Here is a 27,983-nt window from a genome sequence, read left to right on the forward strand (position 1 = left end):
TTTTTAAATTATTTCCTTTTAAGGAAATCTTCTTTGGTTATATTGGAACATTCTGATGATACTGTATACCTATGATTTAAGACACTGTGGTTATTTTCTAAGATTCAAACCTATATTTTAAGTATACAAATATATGCAACTTTTATTAGTATGATGTTGTCATAATAATATCATTCTACAGTTATATTTTACCAAACGTTTATTATGTATTGGAACGTTGCTATAAAAAACATGTACATTATGATTACCTTTTTGGAATATATATGTTTTACTTCATTATATATTTTTATATATATGTAAGATAAGCACACAAAAAGTTATATTTTTTATTGCGTTTGTCATATTTACAGTCATATATGACGTATATATATATTATAAGTTCAAACTAGCAAAAATGAAAGAAAGATCTTACTATAATTTGCTTTATAATTATATTAATATAAAGATAGGATTTTCCTGTAAATGACACAATTTAAATCAATTGCGTTGATATAAGAAATCTTAAACTGTCTTGTGTTGCTATATTTTGGGACACTTATAGAATTATATTTTCAGACACTGCTATTTTATGAATACTACTTGTATGTTTTTTTTTTTTTTTTTTTTTTTTTTTTTGTATTCTGCGGTTTTATTGTAAGATATATCATTTACGAATTAATCAAAGTTCCGGATACATTTTTTTTTACTCTGAATTCAGCCATTATATTTTGAGTTATTACTCTTTTATTTTAGGACACAGCTGTTATATTTTACTGATTCTCGTTACTCTGATCAGGAGGGATGTTCTCTCCATGCAACCATGGCAACAATACCTCGAGTCATTAAGGACAGATGTCAATCAAGTTCTGCGAGAGGACGTCTGCTTCCCTCGTGAAGATGGTGTTTGCCTTTTATTTTAACTAAAAAGAACATACACAAACATTTCAAAATGAGTAATTTTGTGGTATATTTTGATAAGGTCTCTCTCTCTTTAATATTTTCATTGAAGTAATTAGTGATGTTGTTTTTGTTTTATAGTTTTTTGTGAAGAGAATAATATCGATGTCCACAACATCAGACAAACTGTGTTCGCTAATTTACATACCCAGTCGACGTCATCGCGAGAGGCATTCCGAAGATGGAGCATTTTGAGGGAGTTTTCCCAGCAACTTTGTGACCTGTAAGTAAGTTCTTCATATTGGCGATATATCATTACTTCCAAAAGCACACAAGAAGCATAGAACATCAGCGATTTTTTTTTAAATCTAGATGTAATATAAAGTTGTATTTTATTTCTAAGTGTTACAACTCCAACATCCAAATTGTCTATTTTTGCACCCTAAAACACAAACCTATTTCTATAAGATTCTTTTTTTTTTTATAGAAACACATTAAGCCTAGCTAAGCCGAGTACTTTCACAGAATCACCTTTCAGCAAAGACCTGAATAGAATAGTATGTAATACACACGATGGTCCCAACTGTGATTGGGCCCGCACGAGCAGGTATCGGACAGTGGACGGCACGTGTAACAATCTCATCAACTCACGCTGGGGGGCTGCAAGCACTGTCCAGAAGAGAATGATTCCTCCCTATTACGAGGATGGTGTGTGTTGAGAATTCGTAATTTTTAAATGCATATTTGGTCAATAATTAAATAAAAATCATTAATCTAAATAAAAAAGTAACATTTCATTTCTTATTGAGATGGTAAAGTAGATGTTTTAAGGGCAATATGATTTTATTTATATGTATTTTATTTTAATCAGGAAGGTTTAAATTACGATTGAAATTGACATATACTTGAACTGCTACTTGTATATTTCATTCAAATGAAATACATATAATTCATCAATTTAGTATTTAATTTTTTTCTTTGAACTATAAAGCCAAAATTAATAGATTTTAAGCGCGTCTATAATATTTCTTTAATGGCTACAAGTATCCAGTGAATAGAATATTTGATCGGAAAAAAAATCTCCAATTTTTTTGTACAAATTCAAGAAAATGTAGCATGTCTTTAAAACAGAGAAATAAAATTGTTAATTTTTATTTATATTTCTCATATGTTTATATATGTATGTATATGCCATTTGCCAATCCAAATTATATATATTTATATCATAATCTACCAATTAAAGGTCATTCCACGCCTCGTGGTTTATATCGGATCTATCCTAAGCCTCTACCTAATCCTAGAGAAATAAGTGAGCGACTTTTCTCTGAACAGAGCGGTCAAACGGACGACGATGACAAACACTCTCTCTTTCTGTGGTCATTCGGCCAGTTCGTGGACCACGATTTGACTTTTACTCCAACAATGGGTATCTCTTTCTATTTCTTTCTGTTTATTTCACAATGTTTGGTTCTCGAAGGCTAAATTACCATTTACCATGCAAAACTTTACCAAACTGGTGATAACTGAAGATTAGCCTACTTTTTTTAAAAGTATTCCAAAACATGTACACTGTAAAGATATGGCATCATGATAGGGTGATTCAACAAACATTATCATAATGACGAAATGCATGGTGTACATTCTAAAAACGAAATGAAATCATAATAAGTAAAACAAAGTTAAAATACAACAATTTTCCGTTTAGATGAAGGTGGCAAAACTCTTCCTTGCTGTGACGAGAAATACAAACGTAATATATCGTAAGTTTTTATCACTTGCATACCTAATATATTGTAAGTTTTTAAATGTATATTCTAAGTTGTAACAAATTACAAACACAACACATCATATTCTTACCAATACATTTCTTTTAAAAAACACAATATTTCATAAACATTTATCTATGAAATGTGACAAAATAGATGTGTTAAATTCTAGGAATAAAACAAAGAAATTACATTAAGCAAATATTATTTATTTATCCAAAACAAAAAAATGTTTGAACAGGACTGGATGTTTCCCTATTATACGTGACGTTCAAGCAATAGAGGAGTGTATGCCCTTCGTTAGATCCGCACCAGCTGAGGAGCCAAAAAGACCCGATACTTGTGGTACTGTAATAATTTATCAATAACTTTATCATCCATATGCTTTTAAAATGAGATGAATAATCTGAAACTCATGGTCATTGGTCAATGTATTTGCATGTAACATTTTTTTCATTAAAAAGCATTTGTCTAATGTTTGTGTTTTGTAAAAGAATATTATGTACATGTTCTTGCATTTCCTTCCTTTCATATATAGCATGGAGATAAGAGATCTAGAGATAAATCATGTATCAAGTATATCTATGCAATTTAAGATTGTATCTATATTGAGTCGGAGGTACTTATCGGCAGAAACAAACCTCCAATTATCCCTTTTATATATTATATCTTTCACTAAAACCAGTATAGTTTAGATAATTTAAGAACATTTATTTTGAAGCTATAAAAATGTAATATTTGCGAAAAAGTAGGTTTTACCTTAAGTTGTGTTGTATACGTATAATGAAATCACACATTTTACTAAAGGGACGGATCACCGAGAACAGATTAACGAGTTGACGTCCTTCATAGACTGTGGTAATGTTTATGGGAATACTTTAATCGTGTCGAAAGCTGTGGATGCTGGCGTCTATGGTAAAAGAAAAGTGAAAATCTCGTCTTGTAACAAGCGTATTTTGGAAACAGATAAATTTTTATTTACAGACTGTATTAAATATTAATTCAATTCTCATTTTGCCAATCACAATAGAATTATAAAAATACACATATGATTTCTTTGCCTAATTTAAATATTTTATTATTGAATATTATATGGAACACATAGCTCAATGTAAGAATTTTAGGAATACAAACAGCCTTTGGCCTTAGCTTTTACTGCTCCTAGCTACTATGTGAAATAGAAAAATAAAAAACCAACAAATTTTGTATATCTGTCGTCATTTTCCATTGTATTTTTTAAGGTCTATTGAAGTCTTCCAACAGGGGACGTAATCTTCCGCGAGGAAATCCTAATCATTGTAAAGATGGAAGACAAGACGCTTCCTTTTGTCAGCTAGCTGGTGAGTCATGTCCTTAAACGAAATTTAGTTAGATTTAAATTTGGGTTTATATGTAAATGTATTGTATATAAGACGAGGTTTGAATCTTTGAAAATATTTAATTAAATTGAGCTAATAAAGTTTAATCTATCGATGCTAAATAACATGATTTAATATACAATTTACACACTTAATTCTATGGAAAGATGGACGTCAGTTCTTTTGCCTTAAAACAGATTTTTTTTCAAAATATCTCTATATCATAAAGAAAAGCACTTTAGTTATTTTTTTACTAAAAAAATTGTGCAAGGAGATGTTTTAAGATAGGTTCCCACTCGATATCCTGCGGTAAACCACGTTTAGGCCCATATTTGAAGTTATAATATTTTTTAACCTCTCCATACTTGTGCGGGGCAAAATTTAAATATTGTTTTTCGTTGAATTTTAAGGACTAGTCATTCTCTAATTAGCATGATTAGAGAGTAATCAGGAAAGAACCAAATATTAATAATGTTGCTATATTTAAGGAATCAATGTCTAGTTAGTAAAGTATATGTAAGGGTATCAACGAAAGTTTGCAACATATTTATCCACGTTTGATGTCCCTTGCACTCTCTATTAAGTAAATATTTGAATTTTTGAAATGTAGACAAATAATTTTTTTACACGAGCCCTCCCATGTCAATTTCAACTAGTGCTAATTGTAACGGGAACCGTTACAGATGTTCCCCAAACGCTCCCCAATTCCCTTCTCGTCCCATTTCCTGTAAGTTTCATTAAAGAAGGAAAAATCTATGCATTTAAGACGGCAACAACGTTTTCCCAAAAGTATACCAAGTATTTCAAATTTAAGCAATGCAGGCGTGCGCATGTGATTGCATGAGCGTAATGACGATATCATCTTGTCTACCCTATTTTACTCATATGCACGTGCACGCACGTGCATGATGACCATACCTTCTTGTAGGAGTCCGTTATGTCTGTCAATGTTCTTAATCCCATCCTGTTTGGTTGAAAAACAAGGGAGTTATAGCCATTTAAAGTTTAAGCCAATCAGATTGCAGCGCACGTGTATGCGCATGTTTCCATGACAATTATTATATATCATATTGTAGGAAAATTTAAAGTATGCATATGTTTTAAATTTCAAAGCATTTTGTAAAAAAACAGGAAAGATATTGAGATTTTTGTTTCAGCCAATCAGAGCAAAGCGCACGTGCACGCACATGCATGCATGTGAATGGTGACCATACCATCTTGTAGGAATCCTTTATGTCTATCTATGTTCTAAATCCCATGCTGTTTGGTTGAAAACCAAGGGAGTTATAGTCATTTAAAGTTTCAACCAATCAGATTGCAGCGCACGTGCATGTGTGTAATTTCATGACAAATTTTATATATCATGTTATAGTACATCCTAATACATGTCTTTGATATAAGTTTCAAAGCATTTCATCATAAAACAAAAAAGATATTAAGATTTCTGTTTCAGCCAATCAGAGCAAAGCGCACGTGCATGCGCGTGAGTTCATGCAAATTTGACCATGTCATCTTATGTACACAACTTATATATCTTTATATAATGAGTTTCAAAACATTTTATCAAAAAATATAAAAGTTACAACCATATCAAATATATCAGTCAGTTTACTTATTGCACGCGCCCGCACGTGCACGCGAATGCGCGCAAAATGACCTTCGTTCGGCACATCTACACAACATGCCTACTAACCCTAAAAAGGTTTTAACTTAGTTTGGTGAACAGTTTCTGAGAACACTTCCGGACAAAAAAGTACCGGAGAAGAAATAAGAAGAAAAAAGAATAATAATAATAATAACTAGGGCTAATTGTAACGGGGACCGTTACAGATGTTCCCCAAACGCTCCCCAACTCCCTTTTGGTGCCATATTCCATGTAAGCCTCATTAAATAAGACAAACTCTTCGTACTTTAGTCTTTAACAACGTTTTACCAGAAGTATTATAAGTATATTTCAATTTTAGCATTGCACGCGTGCGCATGTGAATGCATGTGCGTAATGACCATATCATCTTGTCTACACTTTCAATGTATTAAAATATACACAATATTTAAGCATTTATTCCAAAAATATTTATAAAAAAACGCTCATTTGAGTGTATTCTAATTTTTCTCATTTCACGTGCACGCACGTGCATGCATGTGCATAATGACCACACCATCGTGTAGGAGTCTATTATGTCGATCTATGTTCTAAATCCCATTTTGTTTGGTTTAAAACTAAGGAAGTTATAACCATTTAAAGTTTAAGCCAATCAGATTGCAGCGCACGTGGAAGCACGTGATTTGATGAAAAATATTATGTATCATATTGTAGGATATCTTAATGCATGACTATGTTTAAAAAAACAAAACATTTCGTCTAAAAACAAAAAAGATATTAAGATTTTTGTTTCAGCCAATCAGAGCAAAGTACACGTGCAAACACGTGCATGCATGTGCATACTGACCATACCCTCTTGTAGGAGTCTACTATGTCTGTCTATGTTCTAAATCCCAGTCTGTTTGGTTGAAAAACAAGTGAGTTATAGCTATTTAAAGTTTTAGCCAATCAGATTGCAGCGCACGTGCATGCGCGTGTTTTCATGAGAATTGCGATATATCATATTCTAGGACATCCTAAAGTATGCCCATGTCTTAAATTTCATAGCATTTCATCAAAAAACAGAAAAGATATTGAGATTTTCGTTTCAGCCAATCAGAGCGAAGCGCACGTGCATGCGCGTGAGTTCGTGCTAATTTGACAGTGTCAAATTATCTACACTATTAATATATCATTATATAATGAGTTTCAAATCAATTCATTGAAAAATGTAAAAGTTATAGCTATATTAAGTATATAAATCATTTCACTCATATCACGCGCACGCACGTGCACGCGTATGCGCGCAAAATGACCTTCGTTCAGCACACCTACACTACACACCTATTAACCCTAAAAAGGTTTTAGGTCAGTTGGGTGAACAGTTTCTGAGAACACTCGCGGACAAAAAAGTACCGGAGAAGAAATAAGAAGAAAAAAGAATAATAATAATAAGAAACAGAGTAAAAACAATATGTTCCCAAACTCCGTTTGGGGAACATAACTAGTGCTAATTGTAACGGGAACCGTTACAGATGTTCCCCAAACGCTCCCCATTTCCCTTTTGTTGCCTTATTCCCCGTAAGCTTGATTAAATAAGACAAACGCGATACATTTAAGACTTTAACAAAGTTTTACCAGAAGTATTCAATTTAAGCATTGCACGCATGCGCATTTGAATGCATGTGCGTAATGACCATATCATCTTGTCTACACTATTGATATATTTTAATATACTAAATATTACAGCATTTAATCCAAAAATATGTTGAATCTAGTGTATTTGGAATTTTACTCATTTCACGTGCACGCACGTGCATGCATGTGCATGATGACCATTCCCTGCTGTAGGAGTCTATAATATCTATCTATGTTCTGAATCCCATCCTGTTTGGTTGAAAATCAAGGGAGTTATAGCCATTTAAAGTTTCAGCCAACCAGATTGCAGCGCACGTGCATGCGCGTGACTTGATTAAAATTACTATATATCATATTGTAGGATATCCTAAAGCATGCCTTTGTTTTAAATTTCAAAGCATTTCGCCAAAAAACAAAAAAGATATTGAGATTTTTGTTTCAGCCAATCAGAGCGAAGCGCACGTTCATGCACGTGCAAGTATGTTCATGATGACTATACCTTCTTCTAGGAGTCCATTATGTTTGTCTACGTTCTAAATCCCATGCTGTTTGGTTGAAAAACACGGGAGTTATAGCCATTTAAAGTTTGAGCCAATCAGATTGCAGCGCACGTGCATGCGCGTGATTTGATGAAAATTCTTATATACCATATTGTAGAATATCCTAAAGCATGCCTATGTTTTAATTTTCAAAGCATTTCGTCAAAAAACAGAGAAGATATTGAGATTTTTGTTTCAGCCAATCAGAGCAAAGCGCACGTGCATGCGCGTGAGTTCGTGCGAATTTGACAGTATCACATTATCTACACTACTAATCTATCCTTATATAATGAGTTTCAAATCATTTCATCAAAAAATGTAAAAGTTATAGCTATATTAAGTATATCAGTCAATTCACTCATTTCACGCGCACGCACGTGCATGCGTATGCGCGCAAAATGACCTTCGTTCCGCACACCTACACTACACACCTATTAACCCTAAAAAGGTTTTAGGTCAGTTGGGTGAACAGTTTCTGAGAACACTCGCGGACAAAAAAGTACCGGAGAACAAATAAGAAAAAAAAACTAGAGGAGATCTCGTTGCAAGCAACGAGTAGGTCTTCCGTTCGATTTTAGATACGATCATAAAACAACTTAAAATGAAAAAAAAGTTCATATCAATTCCTCTAAATACGTAAGAACACATTTAAGAGTGAAATATGTAAATTTCAGACAACTTCCGGTCTTTATTATTCACTTCCGGTGTGACCGGAAGTACTAAAAATGACCTATAACTCCTCTCTGATTGTGAAGGAATCATCCCTGATAATTTCGATGAAAAATGCTCATTTTTTGGACTACTTCCGGTTTTGAAAAAATAACTTCCGGTGGACATAATAATACTCGAGACACTCTATTTGCCTATATAAGAAACATTTAAAAAAGAAAAAAATAAAATTTTGCATATTTTTAAACTACTTCCGGTGGACAACGGACGTGACGGCAACAAAAACTTTATACAAAATTCAAGAGAGCCTGTCACAATCTATCATCCCTGAAAGTTTCAAGACTCAATCTCAAACCGTTTTTGAGAACACTTCCGGACAAAATGACATTTTAAAAAAAGAAAATTGGCCGTATCTCGCGACCGGAAGTGACGACGGCAAAATTAATAAAAACGCCCTAAGTTCATATGATTTGCCATCATTGCTGAAAGTTTCATAAAGATCTGTCGAGGCGTTCTCGAGAAATCGCCTGCACAAAATCGGTAAGAAAAAAAAAATAATAATAATAATAGTGGAAAAGAAACAAACGAATCAGTAGAAGGTCTTCCGTTGGAAACGGAAGACCTTAAAAAAAATAATAATAATAAGAAACAGAGTAAAAACAATATGTTCCCAAACTCCGTTTGGGGAACATAATAATAATAAGAAACAGAGTAAAAACAATATGTTCCCCAACTTCGTTTGGGGAACATAATAATCCTCGCACATTGACGTCAAACACAAAGACACCCTAACGAGTTTTACATGTATATTAGGTCTCCCTTGGCTCAGACGTGTAGACGACAGAAGCTCCAGATTTACATACACATTAGGCCTCCCGAGATCTGTCCTATCGTTTTGCAAAACTTACATTTTAGTTGAGTAATTTAGAAATCAACTTAACTTTTAAAGTGTTATTCAAGAAAATAAAGAAATCAATATAAATGGAAATATTGTAATATAATGCATGTATGATTCAATGTATATATGCTTTTCACAGGGTTTACTTTGTCACAAACGAACCAGATAATATTTTCAATTTATATACGAAAAACCCCCACAAAATACCTGTGCATATATTTACTATTTCTTAGAAACTTTACTTGACAGTATAGATGTGTTTATATTGAATCTTTCGTAAATAGTAATTGGATGATAAATAGAGAAATAATGAATATTGTTCAAGCTCAAAAGTTCATCAGAAAATACTAAATAGGAGCAGAATAAACTCGGATCTTAAAAACTTCAGAGGTGGAATCAGGTGTCATGAAGGAGTGAGCATTCCTTGTCAACCAGTCATACCCGTTGTGTGTTCATTTTTGTAGATACGATTTTTTTGATATATGATTTTCAACCTCTGCCTTAGCAAAGTGATAAACCACATCACATGCTTGATAAGTAAAATCAAAACACAAAGCAAAGAATATTCTTTTGTCAGACTTTATGACCAAGCAATCACGTATTTTACATTTTATATGATATTTAGTTGAAATCACACTTCTCCACCCCCCCCCCCCCCAAAAAAAAAAAAATTAAGAGTTCTGACATCACTCCATACAAAGGAGGAAATTGGATGAAAAGTATGGTTTTCATTAAATCATAAAACATAAACTCAGTGCGTGTAAATCAGCTACACTAACAAGATTTAGTGTTAATATTTTTTTTAACTAATGTTACATATTTTCTAATGCAGGCGACATTAGAGTCAACGAGGTACCTTCCCTGGGATTAATGCACACACTTTTCCTTCGCTTCCACAATATTTTGGCCAAAAAACTGAATATCCTAAATCCAAAATGGACGTCCAATACGATCTATCTTGAGACGAGACGCATTATGGGAGCGGTCATGCAGCATATTATATACAACCATTGGCTTCCTAAGGTTATCGGCCCTGGGTTAATGAACCAATACCGTCTGTATTCTTATCCAGCGGGCCAAGAATCCAGCTTCCGGTACTATGACACTATAGATCCCAGTATTCTGAATGAGTTCTCAACAGCTGCTTTTCGATACGGACATGACCAGGTATGTAGATACCTTTTTCTAAAAACAATCCCCTGAGCCAAATTAAAGGTACTTGGACACAGATTTGAAGTTAATATTTTCTCATTTTTTTCTGTATAATATCACGAATTATATATTTTAATAGCATTTCACACAAAAATTAATTAAAAATCTTATCTCATTTAAAAGTTATTAAAACTTTAAATTTTTTGGCGGGTTTGATTGACACATCCTTGCACTGTCACAAATTTTAACTTTATTCTTAATCCTTAGGAAAAGTGGCAATTTTGATGTGTTTTAATGAGAAATATTAAAACTTTTATCAAGAAAAATAATTTTATTCAGAGTAGAAATGTTAGAAAGCAAAACACCTTCACATGTTTTGTCATTCCAAACTAAGAGATGCGTACAGAGTTTAGCAAATCGAGCACACTCGTATTATATACACAGTTGTTGTAAACAGGGCTGGAGTTCTGTTACATGTATTGTTTATATTTAGAATTCACCGGGTGCGTTCAATCGTCACAGTCTGCTTACCACAACTGCACGGACTGACAATATATTGTATGTTTGTTTTGCTTTCGAACGTGTCTACTCTGAATTTTCTGGATTATAGTATTAATATTTTTTATTTATACAAAACGAGATTGCCACTTTTCCTAAGGATTAAGAATAAAATTAAATTTGTGAGAGTGCAACGATATGTCAATCAAACCCGCCGAAAAATTTGAAATTTCAATATCTTTTAAACGAAATAAGATTTTTAATTAATTTTTGTGTGAAATGCTATTAAAATATATTAGTAATATTATAGAGAAAATAATAACTTCAAGTCTATGTCCAAGTACCTTTAAAGGTCAAAATGTTTACATAGGAATACACTACAATATATATGGAATTTTATATAATCTCAAGAAAAGCAGAGTTTGATTAGTAATAAAGAACGGAATCACTATACAAAACAATGAGGAAGAAGAACAAAGCCATGTTTTGCAGTAATTATATGAAAGTTGTAGACTAGATTCCATTAAGTTCTGTTCATGACCACAGGTAGATGGGATTTCAACCAGTAATAAAAGTTTATATGGATTTTTTTTATACAAAATTTTATTCACATAAGTGAATGGGATTGGGCAACAGGCAAAGCCTATTTTAGTCCTCTTCCTGTTTACACCCCAGCCCTAAAATGTTAATTTTATGGTGGGATAAAAGATACTGATCTTTATTTCAACAGTAACAATTTTTATCCATAGCATGATTTAGACATTTTATTCAGCTCGCTTCCGCGCAGGTGATTAACACAATTATTATAAAATTTTGTTCAAGAAAATAATCTCGCCCATCCTTGTAAACCCGAAATGTGCTTAGGAAAATTGATACAACTATACTTCAGTACAATGTATTTCACAATAACTTCAACTTACCGACAACTCTTAATTTAAGGGTATTTCCCACTCAATATCGTCATCTGCAGTAAAACAAAACCATCATACAATTCCCCCCCCCCAAAAAAAAATCATTTAGATAGGAAACTCACTTTACAGATGTCCACAACAGATTTTGAATAAATAAATCCTAATTATTCACCTGCGTCAGGCTCTTTTATACACATATTATGAATTTCACTGCTATTCAGGAGGTTTTAAAAAGGGTTAGTGTCAAACTTAAATTTTTGTTCACTAATATTGTTTTGAACACGCTGATATTTAAACAAGAGTTAAAAAGCAAAGTTATCTAAAATATTCGGATATATTAGATTGTTAAAAAAAGATCAGAACACTTTATTTCACATTAGCTTTCAGATACATTATATGCAGATTGAAATAAGATGCAAAGTTTATTACAGCGCAAGTATGCATGCAATGACTTGACTCATTTTCAATTGTGCGGTCATACATTTGTAGTAAGTAAATGAATAGAGAACACTGCAAATATCTCTGGGAAGCCTTAACCTACCAGCATACCATTTTCATATTTTTAGTGATGAAGTTTTTAATATTTTTTAATATCTTTAAATTTTAGATTCCCGGTTTTCTGGAAATAAACAATGCAAGATTTAAGATTGATGATGTCCTAATGGAAACACAAGAAATAATTTCTGATGGAGGCGGAAATCTCCGATCATTAACAGAACATTTAATGAGAACACCCGCCAAAAAAGTGGATAGGTATGTTGTCTATAAAAACTTTATGAGCAATCAACATGTAATGTTTCATTCATTTGGGTCATCTACTATGCTTTTTTCATGAACGTCATGTCGCAAAAAGAATCACAGACGTCAAATCGCACATGGGCTGTTGATCTCGATTTTTCGGCGTCAGTGTCGGCGTCCCAGATAAGAGTTTTTGATGAGGATTTCTCATTAAGTACAACAATGCATTGCACTTATCCGAGATACATGAAAGATGCTTCTAGGGCTTTTCTTTATACGAGTGAAGGTTACAGATGCTTCAATTTCAGCTTTAAACATATGACCATTTTAATGATTTTAGAGCAGATTATGTTTTTTCGAACCAGTTCAAGGTTTTGAAGCTATCATAATCGAACAGCTTCCTTTCCAACACGTTAAAATTGATCAATACTGCAAAAACACAAATTTTCATTGGGATAAAATTTCGTAGATTTATCATCATTAGTTTCGTTTGCCTTTCAATTCGTTGTTGTGAATGTAACCCTTTTCACGAAATAGTCATAAAATTTTATGTGATATTTAAATTCATCGATAATTGATAAAGACAAAATAAAAAAAAATATTCCCCACGAATATTGTTGCTCTCACAGTTATTTTTTTTTTGATTATTTATGTTTAGTCGATTCGAAGAGGGAATTCGAGAGCGCCTTTTTAAGACTGGAGATAAAGGCTTAGATTTGCCTGCACTAAATATACAGAGAGGGCGGGATCATGGACTGGCCCCTTACGTCAAATATAAAGAGAGGTGTAAACAAGGATATGAGGGGCTCCCTGATCACGAGGATGAGCGAAGGAATAAGTTAATGGAAATATATGGCGGGTAAATGTATAATTTTCAAAGGTTGACAATCCAATATTTCAAATTCTATTTTAAAGCATGATCGTCATTTCATGATCTTTATTATTACAAGTATCAAAAGTTTGCAATATCTATTTAATGTCATTCTGAAATATAACCCAATGTTTGTAAATCTGTACATTTTTAAGGAATTTCATCAAATAAAAAAATCAATATACATTATTTGTAAAATGATTTTAAGAAAATAACATTAACGATAATCTAATCTTTCTAGGAATATAGGTGATATAGATCTATTTCCGGGGGGAATATCAGAAAAAGCGGTACCAGATGGGCTTGTCGGTCCGTTGTTCGGTTGTATTATCGCAGCACAGTTTCAGCGTCTTAAGTATGGCGACCGGTATTGGTACGAAAACTTAAACTCGTATCCCAATGTCAGATTTACTTCCGGTGAGTGATTATAATATTGAATGTTTTCATTGATAGACCTTTTAAAATTTTGGTATGAGGATGGATGAACAATTAGAAATTTAAATATAGTATAAGAACTGTCAGAAATTGAAACTTGTATTTGTTGATTACAATAATCATGTTTATTTCGGACTAGCGAACACCATGTTTTGTATATGATGTTTGTCTATTTGTATTTAATAAAAATTTAAAGATCTTTATTCAGATCGGTATAAGATAATAATTTATTTTTTTATGTATATGTTATTAGTCTAGATTTAATTGTGTTTTTACACTTTCGTTTCTCTAATTCTAGAACAGCTTTCTGCCATAAAATCGATGACCTTTGGTAAAATATTATGCGAAGTTTTCAGTGAGGATTCGAATCCACTGGCAAACGTTCCTGCTGATGTTTTCAAAATCAATCAGGCGTATGTATATATCTATATAATAACCCTTGAGTACACAGGACAAAACAATTATTAGAAATTTTCAAGACGAAAAATCCTTTTAAATTGCTTTTACTATTCTTGCCGCCATTGCTTGTAAAGAGTGTTAAAGAAAAGTAAAATTATTCAACTGAAATTGGAGACTATAGTAAAATATATTGTTTATTGCAGCTGAGTTTTGTACAACAAACATGCGTGGCTTTAGTTGATAAATGAATTTCATTCAGGGAGTTTTTACACAATTAATTCTATTTCTACAGGTCAACAATTACATGTGCTGATTCAAAAATGGATCTTAGTTCGTGGGGAGTTGTGACAAATAAATGAGATTAATCTGAGTGTATTTAAATAACCAAACAAGCATTAAAATTAATACTAATGTAACTTAAAAAGACTTTTTTTTCAATTTAGAACTTCAACAACCATTGAAAAAACGTGATAAATAAAATAAAAATCTTTGTTTTAAAAATAACTGAAATATATATATAATTATGTGCTATAGATATACATATAATAATCATATATATGTACTGAGTATTTTTATACAATTTACCAATTAGAAATATTTTGCGCCGAAAACCGAATATTTTAGTTTCTTGCTTAAAGTTAAAAATATCAAAACTGATGACGTTAAGACAATTTTTATTCTAAAAAAAAAAATCAGTTTTGTACTTGTTTTTACGTGTTCTATAATAGGTCTACACCTCTCCTCCCTGAGGAGGATTTAAAGGCAGGCAGAGAGAAAAATTCAAATATTGTTTGGAATATTATCATTGAGTCAAATGCTGACTGACGTTTATCATACCAATTGTTGGTTCATAATTTATAGACTTAATTGATGACGGAAGCTTCCGTTATTTCCTGATCATTACAAGGAACACATAGCGGATGTGACCGGTCAGCAGGGGATGCTCACTCCTCCATGGCATCTGATCCCACCTCTAACATTTCGGAGGTCCCTGTTTGCTCTGCTCCTATTTTGTATTGTTTTATGGACTTTGAGAAAGAATACTGTTCGTTAACTCCATATCCTTCTTGAATAGTCAATAAACACTGTTTTTTTTAGGCAAAATGTTTCCAATAAAAGTTTTTTTAATGTAACATTTTATGACTGGTATTTGTAAAACTCATCAAAAGCCAATTCGAATAAGACAGATCCGAAACCTTCAACTAGCAAATGTGTAGACCTAGTATGCATCTACTACTTTTTCTACGGTTGCCTCTCCGAAAAAGAGACACAATAAATGTTTGGGCATTTTTTTTGTCCAGTGTTAGAAAAACGTGATCCTGCTCAGGTTGTTACGACGTTACGTCAGTCAATCCTATGAAATGGCCAGTCATCCTAGATTGAATGCCTACTTTGATCCCTAAGCTACACAAATATCGATGCCTACCGTTGGAGTCTTTTGATTTAAAAGGTAACCTACTCGAAATCAATACAATAGTTCTATTATCTTTGTTCACATGTACAACACTCGGAACGTGTAGATGGACTCGCAAATGGGTGGTTGTGGATTTTTTTCTGAACAAATAACACAGTGAATATGTCTGGAGAAAGTACGTGCTGTTCTCATTATATCCTAGAATGGAAAATTATTGTCGCTAAAATACGGAAAGAATTAAATAAATTTAAGCGATCAAAACATCTTTATTATAAAATTTTTCGGCAATCAAATTTGATACACCCGAGCATGTGAATAAGAAAGAACTGTATCATATAAAAAGATGTTTATAATAATATTTCGAACAATGAGCAATATTTACAGATCACTTTATTAGTAATATTAGTTTTGATGCATTCTTGTCTTATGCATACTGGTTTCATAACTATAGACATTCTGTTATAACAATACTCCTGAAAAGTAACAAAAGGTTGAATATGTGTATAAGAATGGTTGAAGAAAAGTACAATTTGGAACATCATAGAAAGTTTTCAATTTCTAAATAGTTTCTATTTTTAAATAATAAAATATAACAACCAAAACATACAGTTCAAATCATAGATACCTGTATCCTTTTATGGTTTGTATTATCTGCCCTTAAGCCAAAGCAGATAAATAGACGGTACAGACATACCAAGCAATATTCACCTTTTCAAAGAGTTGGATATAACAGATACAAAATAATAAGATATGTAAACAAAAACTAAGCTAAAATTTGCGAAACATGCAAATCCCGTAAAACAAGGTCATTTTAAAAACCACAGATGTTTATTAATTATTTCAAATGAAAAAAAAAAATATCACATCTCTTTTCATGGAGTTAAAGGACCCAATCTCGGTCTTTAATCTAAGCTGTACATGCATTTGTATTGTTGGCTCTTTTGATTTTAAACAAATATAAATTTCAATATATTAATAGATATGTTTTATTACGTTTTTTGTTGTAAAGAAATTAGATGCATAAGATAAGCCATACCGATCGAAGAGTAGTGTGGCATTCTTGTTGCATTGGGCTTTCCATGGAGTGACAAATACTCTCGTCAACAGTGTAATTATTCCTAAGTGTAATCTGAAATAAATACGACACATATATCCTGGAAGTGTTGTCAATTTTGTACATTGTATATTTATTTATATGGCACCATTTGGTACACACGTTTAGAAGATTCCTTCTATCCCTAATGCTGGCCCGCCCTCTTATCAGAACATGTCTCAATTGAACATTGTATTTTCTTGTCCGATTGTATACTTCATATTTCTAGTGGAGCTTGAGATATTTTCTTCCTGAAAAGAACTTGTACCAAAGCATAAAGAATAGTGCCTTTGTGCAATAACAGAAATAAGATATTCTAGCCTGTTTGTCTTACCTCAGTCAAGGTGCTGGTTGTTTATTGTCAGAAATGCAATCAAGTAAAATCTCGCGAATTCTAACAATTCCGATTTCTCTCAACATAATCCGAAATAATGTACATAATCTATACAGTAAAAAGTTAACCGGACATGGCTGAAGAATATAGAGTATGATATTAAAAAAGATACCTAAAAAAGCCTGACATTGCATCGAGGACTGTTGACATCTAATTTTCAGAATGCTAAATGAAATATATGATTTTTGAAAATTAAAGATACTTTTATAAGTGTCAACAAATATATTATTACAGCAAAATCTGTTATAACCATATAAAGTTATAAAAAGGGGTATATTTTATGGACAGAAACGAATCTGTTAAATATCAACATTGTGAAGAATGACAAAAAGTAGCGACAAATATTCAGTTGTTTTGGCATTACATGTGTATGTTATGCACTAAATAATTTAACTTACCAATTTATCTTTCTGAATCAATATTTGGAAACATTTTCTCTATTTTATAGTTTCTAAATACAGTTTTAATGATAGTTCAACAAGAATTCATCTTTTATTGATATATTCTTCACTATTTATTTAACATGAATGTTCTATTAAGAGATACAATTTACAAAATACCTCGCAAATTCGAGCATTTCCTCTTTCTTTCCGTATCGTTTTGAAAAACAAAGACACGACGGCGTAACTTTGGTCAATATATGACACTATAAGACAATTAATTTATTAACGCTGGTCAATATGAGGGGGGGGGACTTACAACAAGTAGAAGTAGCCCCTGTAAATAACATCCTGAGGCCTGGAGGAGCCACTGTTGTTGCTGTCTGTGTATTGTCCGAGCAATAGTTTGGATACATGGTGGCTGAGGATCCACTGATCACCTGTAATGGATAATATTTTAATTAAAGTACTTAATTGCATTTTGAAAATGAGGTCATACATTTCTTTTATACTGTTTAAATACGCACGGTTTTCTATGGCGTCCGTTTTGTGTAAATTGTGCTACTTACTAAACAGGCAAACTGGTAGTTGACTCCAGGAGTGTATCGATGGGAGGTGGTCCCCACAACTGATTGATCATTGTTCCAGAGCGAGAGATAAGTATATCCCCCACTGCTTATACTATGCACACACGTCCAAATACCATTAGCTGTTACATTATTAAACTGTTTATTTTGTTATAGTTTACATGCATTTTTACTGACTAGAATAAGAATCTCAGAGTTTTCTTTTTCTTGCTTTCCAAAACTTGATTTCAGATGCAGAAAATAAAAATTAAAAACGGATTTATTGCACGTAAATGAAAATATTATAGAAATTTTATCTCACTTGAAAACTTGTGTATTTTTCCACATCTTGAACCGTAAGTGAATCTCATCTCTGTTCTTTTGGTGCAGCCATCCATTGTATTACTGGAGCATGATGTACTTGCGGTTGAGTCGCTAATTGAAACAGATCTATATGATGCAAGAAGATCGGTCGCACAGGTAGCTGCTGATGCCCGCATCGCAATGGAACCTTACATAAGACAGTTCAGACACTGAGGCCGAGTATTCATAAAATTATAAAATATATTGCATGAATCTAAACATGAGTCCATTCAATATGTATTAGTTTTAAAAGGAGATTCATAAAAGGTAAAGAATTTCCATGAAATGACTTTAAAAGAATATAAAAAAAATCATGTTTAAGGATATCTCGCCAACTTTATAGAAAAAGAAAAGGAGCTTGCTTGTGCATGTAATCCGGTGAAATATTAAGGAAAGGTATAAATGTACATGAATTTATACATCAACAAATAAGGATCATTTTCCTTTATGGATATTTATTTATGATAATATTGATGATTCATGAGGAACACAAGATTGTTATTTATCACTGATTCTGAATTTTATTACTTTTGCAATTATGCGTTGCCTTTCAGTGAAGTAGAATATGCTGCGAAAGTGCAGCAAACAAACAAACAAAAAAGAGAGCAATAAAACAATATTAAAAATAAATTGGATAGGTACGTGCAGAAAACGGCATAACAATATAAATAAATTTAATTCTGGAAAAAAAATATCCACATAAAACAACTCGATTACGCAAAGATAAAAAACATAGGTTTAGATGTCGACTTTACCTTCTTTAACTAGCATCACAAACGATGAATTTCTGTATGGTTCTGCTACGTCACAGATCTCTTCTAACGTCCCATTATTAAAGATATCAATTACTCCTCTAATATGGTCGCCGTTCGTCGAAGAGGTTGCTAAAAACAATTAAAGCTCCTAAACATCAATCAATTCTTTCTTGTTTGAAAAAAAAAATCCATTTAAACTCTTTAAACTAAAATCATAACTTTATGTCTGGAAAATTAGGTTTTTAGATGTTCAAGTAGCTTACGTTTAAAACCACTTTAATATTGAGGATGAATTTTTATTATTTTAAAGATTCCCTCATTTAGTGATAAACGAGGGGCATTTCAATATCAAACTCAATATATTCCGAAAAAAAGGTTAACTTTTTTTTAATAATAAACAGATGCCAGAACTTTTAAAATGGCCCTCGTAAGATATTGACGGATGTGAAGGGATGGTCCCATAATCCTAGGCACCTGATCCCACCTCTGGATTTTCTGCAGGTGCGTGGATTATCAGAGAGGTGTATTATGCATGGAGTTGATTTAAATGAATCAATATTTCTTATCTTTACTTTTTTAGTTAAATTGTATTTAATTGGACAATGTATTACTTACTTGTTCCGTGGTAATAATAATACTTTGTGCTAGAAACTCTCCATAGTTCTATACATAAATAACCACGAATATATTCACCAAACACAAGGGCTGTTTGAGTTGCTCTTAAATCAAAATTTTAAAAATTTATAAATAATCGTTTTCTACTGTTAAACAAATAATATATTTACAAAAATCGAGAAATTTGTGTTCCAACACTTTAGGAATCTTAATTGATGGGATACCATTGTTTATCGTGTCCAATGTCAACGCCCTATTATTCTTCGTTTAAGGAATGAAGTTGATTTTAACCTATGTTATAATACAATATATGCTACGTTACAATGCTAAGATATATCAAAATTATACTTTTTTAAAGAATCTGTCTCTATGCGGTTTTTTAAAGTTATGATATACCTTTTAAAATAGGCTAAAATAAGGTCCATTCCTAGTAATATAATTTCAGTGTAGACAATCATGCAAATTATCCTCCAAAAATGGCTTTAAGTACTGAGCATAGTTAAAAAGTAACGTCAAGCGCAGTCATATGTAATGTTATACTATATTAAATAAATCTTTGATCCAAACAAATGGCGTGATACAACTAAAATTAAATTATTCTAAAGTTATTACCAGATTAAAATTTCTAATATTTAGGTCAAATCTGAAAGTCAAGGTCAGGGGGTAAAAATCATTGCACGCTGGTTAATATTTTGTCACAGGTAAAGCACGTCAAATTAGAATGCCCTATCTCGTCTTAACCACACGTTAAAAGGGAAGATAATATTTTTGAAAAGTAGGTAAAATCTCACTTACTTATATATGAGTGGGTAGAACGATTTTCCACAAATAATAGTTATGTATAATGAAAACATTCTGAAACACCGTGGTTTTTGTGATTTGTTATATTCACAGTAAATGGTTGATCGGCCGTTGCTTCATATTCGACAATTTTCACTCATATAGAGGCATCATAATATTAAAATGAAGCATCAACTTTAATTTGACATTACACAGTAGTCAACCAATCAAAGCGTTTGACGAGAGACGAGTTTCTGCTTTTTAACGATTTAGGTAAGTCGCGATCTTGAATCGAGAACGCAACTTTTGTTCACAGAAAGCGGTGTAGCAAGATAGTTACCCTGATGATTAAAGGCACTGTACCGTAAAAATAGTTTTATGTTTTTTACTAATAAGATAAATAATTCAAATTCATTAAGGATATCTATGAAGATACTTTAAGTTACCTCAGAACATATATTTTGTCTCTGTTTATGTAACATTCAAAGTCCAACGACTGCCGGGAGGCTGACATATAAATTGGATATCCCAATAAATGAGTAGAGTTGAATGAGAGTTTGCCCTTATAAGCGCTGTACCAGTCGCCTGTGATCTCTGAAGGGAAGGTGCAAGCACTTTCTAAAAAAAAAAAAAACAACAGAAAATATAAGAACTGTTTTGCAGTAATAAATAATTCGTAGTTTTAAGAAGGATATGGAGATAACGAACAGTATTCAATATCAAAGTCCACAAAACAATCGAAAATATGAGGAGAGCAAACATGGACCTCCGAAACATCAGAGCTGGGATCAGGTGCCATGGAGGAGTGAGCATCCCCTGCTGACCGGTTATACCGACCGCGTGCTCCTTGTCATGATCGGAATATAACGGGAAAATCCGTCGTCAATTCAGTGTATAACAATAATGGACTAACAATTAGTATAAAACACGTCAGTCAGCATTCAGGACCATTTTGATATTTTAATGTTTTAGGTCTTAAACTGGCTTTTTCAGTTTTTTTTTTTTTACGGAACACTGCAATTTGTTTAAGTTTGCATACCAGTTTACACTTGTATAACTTTACATCCAAAACTCAAAATTAGGCCTTTCTTTTTTAATGTTATTTGAAAACAAAAATTTTATATAAATTATGAATATAAGGAAGTTTTGATAACTCAATTGCACTGTGAAGCAAGGAAAAAATCGCATTTTATTAGTGCCGGAAAAATCAAAATTTTGTATCTATCGTGTTTGTTTCTATCGTCAATTTCAACTATGTCAATGTCATAAGTGCTTTATTTCAAATCGTGAACTTGTAGAAAAAATTAAATTTTTTAATGAGGACTACTTTCTCATCTTCTTTGTAAAGATAATATCTTTGTAAAAGATTATCATAATATATAACTGACGCCGCTTGGTACCACACACCCGCCGTGTGCTCCTTTTCATGATGGAAAAATAACAAATAACGGAAAAATATATTGTAAATTCAGTGAGTAAATAATGGGTCAATGATAAGTATGAAACACGTCAGTAAATATTTGACTTAATCATAAATTGCATTTGCTGAGAAGGCAATTGCATCTACCAAAGAACTACATCACCGGAATTGATAATTCATTAGAGAGAGAGAGAGAGAGAGAGAGAGAGAGAGAGAGAGAGAGAGAGGTTCATTTCATAAAAGCTACTTGAAATCTTTTTCTTTTTCATTCTTTTTACATATCTGTACTTCAAAATTCCTCCGTAGATCCTCATGCTGCAGATTTTCTCCAAGAAATAAAGATGAAAGAAAGACTTCGAATACTTTTTATACTTTTTCGTACAACTAACAATTCGGTTCTGGTATATATAAATAAAAGATGTTTCTGAAAACGTAACAGTTCTTTTAGTGTTGCATTCAATATACATGTATATTTTAGCAAAGCTTGTTAATTAGATAATTTTATTTTTTTTAACTTACTATAATTATTAACCCAGCTAACACAAAAACATTTTTAAAATGTTTTTAAAACATTTTCAAAATGTTGCGAAAACATTTTTAAAAAATGTTTTAATCACGTGATTTTGTATGGTTTTTTAAACGTTTTTAAAACATTTTAGTGAAATATTTCAGCAAAATGTTGTCAGAACATTTTCTTAAAATGTTGCAAAAACATTTTTAATAATGTTTTAATCACGTGAATTTGTATGGTTTTTTAAACGTTTTAAAAACATTTTAGTGAAATATTTCAGCAAATGTTTTCGGAACATTTTCTTAAAATGTTACAAAAACATTTTTCAACAATGTTTTAATCACGTGATTTTGTATGGTTTTTTAGATGTTTTTAAAACATTTTACAAAATATTTCAACAAATGTTATCATAACATTGTTTTTAAATGTAACAAAAACATTTTCAGAAAATTTTATTTGTTCGGTTTTTAAAACGTTTTCAAAACATTCAAGTCGAGGTTACAAAAGTATTTTTCCTGAATGTTTACTTTTTCTCATTAAATAATGATATATTTATATTTTAAAAGAAATAAACACAAAATATATTTAATTTTTGAACCTTTAATACAAACCCATATTCAATATGTTAATCACATTTAAATTCCATTCTCGGTACAAGTTTTAATTTATTTTCTTTCAAGTCACCGGGTTTTTAAAGGTTGAAAACGGCGTCTAATCCATTCACTGAATTTTAAAAGAACAGAATCACAGAAATCCTATGTTCACTATATAGGTAGAATAGAGCGGCGGATCTATAAGACTTAGTTAGAATCACATACACTGAAAAGACTGATAAGGAATCTGCCCCTCGGAAAGAATAGCACCATCTGTAAAAATAAGGAAAATTGTGTTTATATCAGCGTTCTACATCTTATGTATCTGAAGATAATCAATGAAAATATACAAATTACAAAAAATATTTTAAATAATTATATTAAATTTAAGTTCTTTCCTCATTTGCATTGAAAAAAAGCAGAAAAATAATTACTATGACAATATTATTGAAGAGTAATAGTATTTACGTACACCTTTGCCTTCACCAAAGGCGGGTCTTTTGAATGGGGGAATTTGAAAATACGGATGATGCAACCAACACCATGCTGTAAAGAAATTTCATTTATAAATCGACATATTGTTTGATGATTAACATTTCACAAAGACAACGAATACTTGAATACTTGAATCAAGGATATAATTGTGTTGCCTTAAGAATGAAATATTAAAATCAAATACATGTTTATAACCTTAACGCTTTGTCATTGCTACATACATTTGAACAAAGTTATTGATCAGGCACTGGTAGTATAAAAGTCATTTTAAATGATCTTTTAAAGTCTATGATAAAGGAATAATTCTTACCATTCAAAGTTAATAAATCCCGAGGTTATTATTGTGGTTTATATGGTGCAAAGTCTTCTCATTCAAATCGGCACGGAGTAAGCGCGCACATCTTGTTTACCAGAATTCAAAATTTGGCCTAGATAAGCAGCAAACCACTATACTCTGTAACGCGCTGCCCAGCAGGAGAATTGCATAATAGGTTATCATGACACTGAAACTGACCAGTGTGCCAATCCCTATCTAATGCCTCAGAGTAAAATTATGGGAGTGGATCACAGATTTGATGAAGAACATTTTTTTAAAAAGACATTAAGAGTTTTATTTAATGCTTATGATCTTATACATTTATTTAAATTTTAAATTTTTTTGTTTGCCTATCCTTTCATTCATTGATTTTTTTATTTGTTTAATCAAAGGACTTTATATAAATTATGTCTGTTTAATCAATAAGCCAAAACTAGAAATCATTATAAAATACTGGAAAAAATCTTTCTATGAAAAAAATACTACAATTCCTCATTTTAACACTATTCTTTCTATATATTCTTTTTTTTTCTTCATAAACTAAATTTTAGGAAAATCGCAATCATACATTATTTGAATGTTTTAAGATCTTTTTGAAAATAACAGCAGCAATGAAAAATGAAGTCTTTAAAAAAAGAAAACACATTAAATTGAATGTTCTAAAATCATTCTCACAACATACTCTCAAGTTACTAAATGAATTAAATTGTGCCGCAATTATATAAATGTTTCAGAAACATTTTGAAAATGTTTCCAAAAAATGTTACAAAAACTTTAATATAGTGAAAATAATTATTTTAGTTAATGTTTTAAATAAACATTTTCACTGCCTAGGCCGAAAAATATCCGGAATTGAATGTTTTTAACTAACAGCGATATTAAGAATGTTTAATAAATATTTTTAAAATGTTCCTTACAAATGTTTCAGAAACGTATATGGAATGTTTCCGATTTACAGAAAAAGAATGTTTCATTTCATGTTTTTAGAATGTTTTTAAAACGTTTTATAAGATCTTTAATATTTGAAAGCTATAAATACCCTTAAATGAATTAAGAATGTTTCAAAAACATTTTGACAACGTTCCTTCCAAATGTTTCAGAAAAGTATTTATGCAATGTTTCAGATTTATGGAAAAGGAATGTTTCATTTCATGTTTTTAGAACGTTTTTAAAACGTAATATAAAAATCTTTGATATTTGAAAGCTAAACATACCTTTTGAAACATTTTTAAAACGTTTCAAAAATATTTTAGAAAAATGTTCCAAAAGGATTTAATCATAAGCTTCTTGAAAACATTTTAAAAATGTTTTTAAAATGTTATAATGAGAAAAGGAAATGTTTTAAAAACATATTTAAAATGTTTAGTCTGAAATGTTTCGAAAAAACCTTTTTACAACACCAATAAAATGTTTTGAAAATGTTTTGTGCTACCTGGGAACATACCTGATATTGTTATAAAGACGAGAAAAATTGCAAAAGATGTCCAAAGAAAGCTTGATATCATTTTCCTTTTCCACTTTGGAGCAGCTTCTCGTCGAGAAATTCATATGCAAAAGTTGCAGAAAATCACATTCTAAATTAAACAAAATCTGATTAAAAACTTCGTTACACCACTTAGTGAGGCTAGCCACTCCAGGTATTATTTTTTTCCCTACACTACTAAGATAAAATTTACATTGGATTTTTTCTTTAAGGGTGCCTACTTTATATGATGATATCTTCTTTTGTATTCTTTTATGAGACTTGTTCAATATTACAGTAAAATCTTTTTTTAAAAAATTGGTTATTTTTTAGGATATCACTATCTTGTTTGAGATATATAATATGTAATACATTATAATATTGCTTTTATGTAGAGAAATCTTCATTGTGTGAATTTATATTTGCTTTATCCAGCCTATGGAAATTGTGTATATTGGCATGGCATGTGCCATTTCAAAGTGTTTGGAAAAACAAGTTGAATTACACAACTATGTAAACATGTATGTGAGCCCTATTTATTACATACATGTGGCACGAATATGTTTATTCTTTGATATTTTGATGGTACCTCTGATCTTAACACAATCCCTTGATTCAATAACCGCTATTGTTCTGCAGAATTACCCAACCACAACTCCACACAGGAAGCATGTCTAATATATAAACAAATCTAGACTTAGCAGTTAATGTGAGATTCTTCTGTCCGTGCAGTTTAGTAACTCTGTTGTAGAAATACGAAAACGTTCAAATATACATATTAATTTGTCAATTTTCTGTTAAAACATTTACATTGATTTAAACAGATGCAACTATATACCGAGGTACTTTCAATTAATTTGACGAATATTATTAAAAACATAACGATAACTTTAGTTTTCCTTTTCAGATAAAGTTTATATAGGGGTATATCTTAAATAAATTATGTCAGGCGCATAAAATGTTATTGATTTTCATCAACACTAAGTCTAAATAAACAAGTTTGCGAAAATTGCATGAGCGAGCAATGATCAAGCTCATGTGTCTATTAAAACATTCAATTTAAAGCAGGGCAAACAATAAACTTCTTTAATGTACCATGTTGGGGTGAACATCCTCCGTAGATCGATTAGCCCTTCCGTGTACTAGACATGATAAACAAAAACATGTTCACTATCAATTATGTAAATAGTGACCTTATTTATTCTATTTAAAGAAAAAGCTGTCAGTATTCAACTTGATAGAAAATTGTGAAGGAGTATATATGATAAGAGCCAATTTTGGCCCCCTAAAAATCAACATTTTAGAATGACATTCAGATATGTTTAATTGATATTTATTTGGAAGAAGAGATTATATAAGAAATATTTCTAATATATTTTTCACATTTATATGCACTCTCTGGCTGTAAATGACATGAGAAATGATGCTATTTTTGCTATCTAACAAAAAGCCAAAAATATGCCTTTTTCTTGATGGTTTTTTCCTATGGGAAACATAGAGCGCAGTGGAGAACATACATAATTTTTCTGTCACTAATCAGTATTGCAAAGATAAATCTTTGGTAAAAATATAAATCTTGTTCTAGGCTGCGCTCTATATTTTCTGGAAGAAAAACTGCTTGAAAATAAGCAGTTTTATACAAAATATGCTAAAATGGCGGGAAAACGTGATTTTTATGATGTCATATTTCTGAAATAACGGCATTTTGATCAAAATGAAAATGACCAAAAAAGGTGGCATATATAGCTGTACAAATTAAAGCTATATATAAAGTAAAATTAAGATATTCATTTTAAGGGGCCAATTGAGACACTTACCATATATCGCTCTTTCTGATAAGTTTATCGTATAGACCATAAATCTTGAACAATTATGCTTTTGTTAGAATCTGTATATATATTTTATTCCTTGTATTGGAAACTGTTTGTATTTGGGCTATAATTTTGCGTACTTGAGTATGGAACTGTGGTACTTATATCTAAGATGCAGATGCAAAATATATAATTGTTATAAAAATAATTAAGCGAAGTTGAAAATTGAAAAATTAAAACCATCACTTGTATCATGATAATTGTTTGTTAGATTACTTTTTGTTTTATCTTTTTCTAGTAAAATATCAAATATGGAACAAGTATGTCAGTCTTTGTAATATCTTTTATTTCAAATTCACCGTATATAAATCGCAACAACATAAAATTACATGTACCTACCTTGTTTAAGAAGTTGCTAATACGTTGGGCGTTCTCTTGAATCTCGAATCAACTGAGAGATATTACTGTAACTCCTTATTCAGGTGATGAAGGCATTATTGAATAGTAAATGATGTTAATGATAGAAAAAGTAAAGTAATCAATTGTTCCAAAGTTTTGTTGTTTGGTAACCATTAACGGACTTTTAAGTAAAATATCAAAATATGAAACAGATGTCTCAGACTCCCTGCAGTATCTATTATTACAGGGCTATATATCGACTTATGAATGGAAGTAATGAATATTG

At 31.4% G+C, this 27,983-nt stretch overlaps 2 protein-coding genes and 1 long non-coding RNA gene across 3 annotated transcripts; 1 reads left to right on the forward strand and 2 right to left on the reverse strand.

Moving 5' to 3' along the window:
* Positions 1-737: 737 nt before the first annotated feature.
* LOC134257870 (thyroid peroxidase-like) lies at positions 738-14,805 on the forward strand. The gene is made up of 14 exons (XM_062740450.1): positions 738-879; positions 1,018-1,159; positions 1,364-1,584; positions 2,120-2,302; positions 2,582-2,636; positions 2,884-2,987; positions 3,450-3,557; positions 3,884-3,982; positions 10,159-10,493; positions 12,495-12,640; positions 13,284-13,484; positions 13,738-13,913; positions 14,230-14,344; positions 14,623-14,805. Exons 1-14 carry the CDS (start codon positions 792-794, stop codon positions 14,687-14,689), a joined length of 2,040 nt encoding a protein of 679 aa, XP_062596434.1. The 5' UTR covers positions 738-791; the 3' UTR covers positions 14,690-14,805.
* A 2,701-nt stretch (positions 14,806-17,506) lies between these two features.
* On the reverse strand, positions 17,507-27,937 carry LOC134257868 (uncharacterized). Its single transcript, XM_062740449.1, has 8 exons — positions 27,698-27,937; positions 25,470-25,599; positions 21,137-21,308; positions 19,911-20,014; positions 19,296-19,424; positions 18,500-18,688; positions 18,181-18,320; positions 17,507-18,051 (listed from the first exon to the last, which is right to left on the reverse strand). Exons 2-8 carry the CDS (start codon positions 25,528-25,530, stop codon positions 17,878-17,880), a joined length of 969 nt encoding a protein of 322 aa, XP_062596433.1. The 5' UTR covers positions 25,531-25,599; positions 27,698-27,937; the 3' UTR covers positions 17,507-17,877.
* LOC134257871 (uncharacterized) lies at positions 23,150-24,277 on the reverse strand. Its single transcript, XR_009990018.1, has 3 exons — positions 24,020-24,277; positions 23,687-23,760; positions 23,150-23,487 (listed from the first exon to the last, which is right to left on the reverse strand). It is a non-coding gene; the product is annotated as an uncharacterized LOC134257871 (long non-coding RNA).
* Positions 27,938-27,983: the final 46 nt, after the last annotated feature.

The sequence above is a fragment of the Saccostrea cucullata genome, unplaced genomic scaffold, assembly GCF_032062105.1.
Source record: "Saccostrea cucullata isolate Sc308-1 unplaced genomic scaffold, CSIRO_AGI_Scuc_v1 ctg8138, whole genome shotgun sequence".
In the NCBI taxonomy this organism is placed as follows: domain Eukaryota; kingdom Metazoa; phylum Mollusca; class Bivalvia; order Ostreida; family Ostreidae; genus Saccostrea; species Saccostrea cuccullata.

Bases quoted from the DNA above. Each gene is read 5' to 3' on its own strand.
- LOC134257870 (XM_062740450.1), top strand. From the start codon at position 792: ATGCAACCATGGCAACAATACCTCGAGTCATTAAGGACAGATGTCAAT. The intron at 2,988-3,449 runs GTACTGTAATAA...ATTTTACTAAAG, and splicing joins AAAAAGACCCGATACTTGTG to GGACGGATCACCGAGAACAG. The intron at 13,485-13,737 runs GTAAATGTATAA...TAATCTTTCTAG, and splicing joins TTAATGGAAATATATGGCGG to GAATATAGGTGATATAGATC.
- LOC134257868 (XM_062740449.1), bottom strand. From the start codon at position 25,530: ATGATATCAAGCTTTCTTTGGACATCTTTTGCAATTTTTCTCGTCTTT. The intron at 18,321-18,499 runs GTGAGATAAAAT...ATAATGTAACAG, and splicing joins AAAAATACACAAGTTTTCAA to CTAATGGTATTTGGACGTGT. The intron at 18,052-18,180 runs GTAAGTAGCACA...TATCCATTACAG, and splicing joins ACTACCAGTTTGCCTGTTTA to GTGATCAGTGGATCCTCAGC.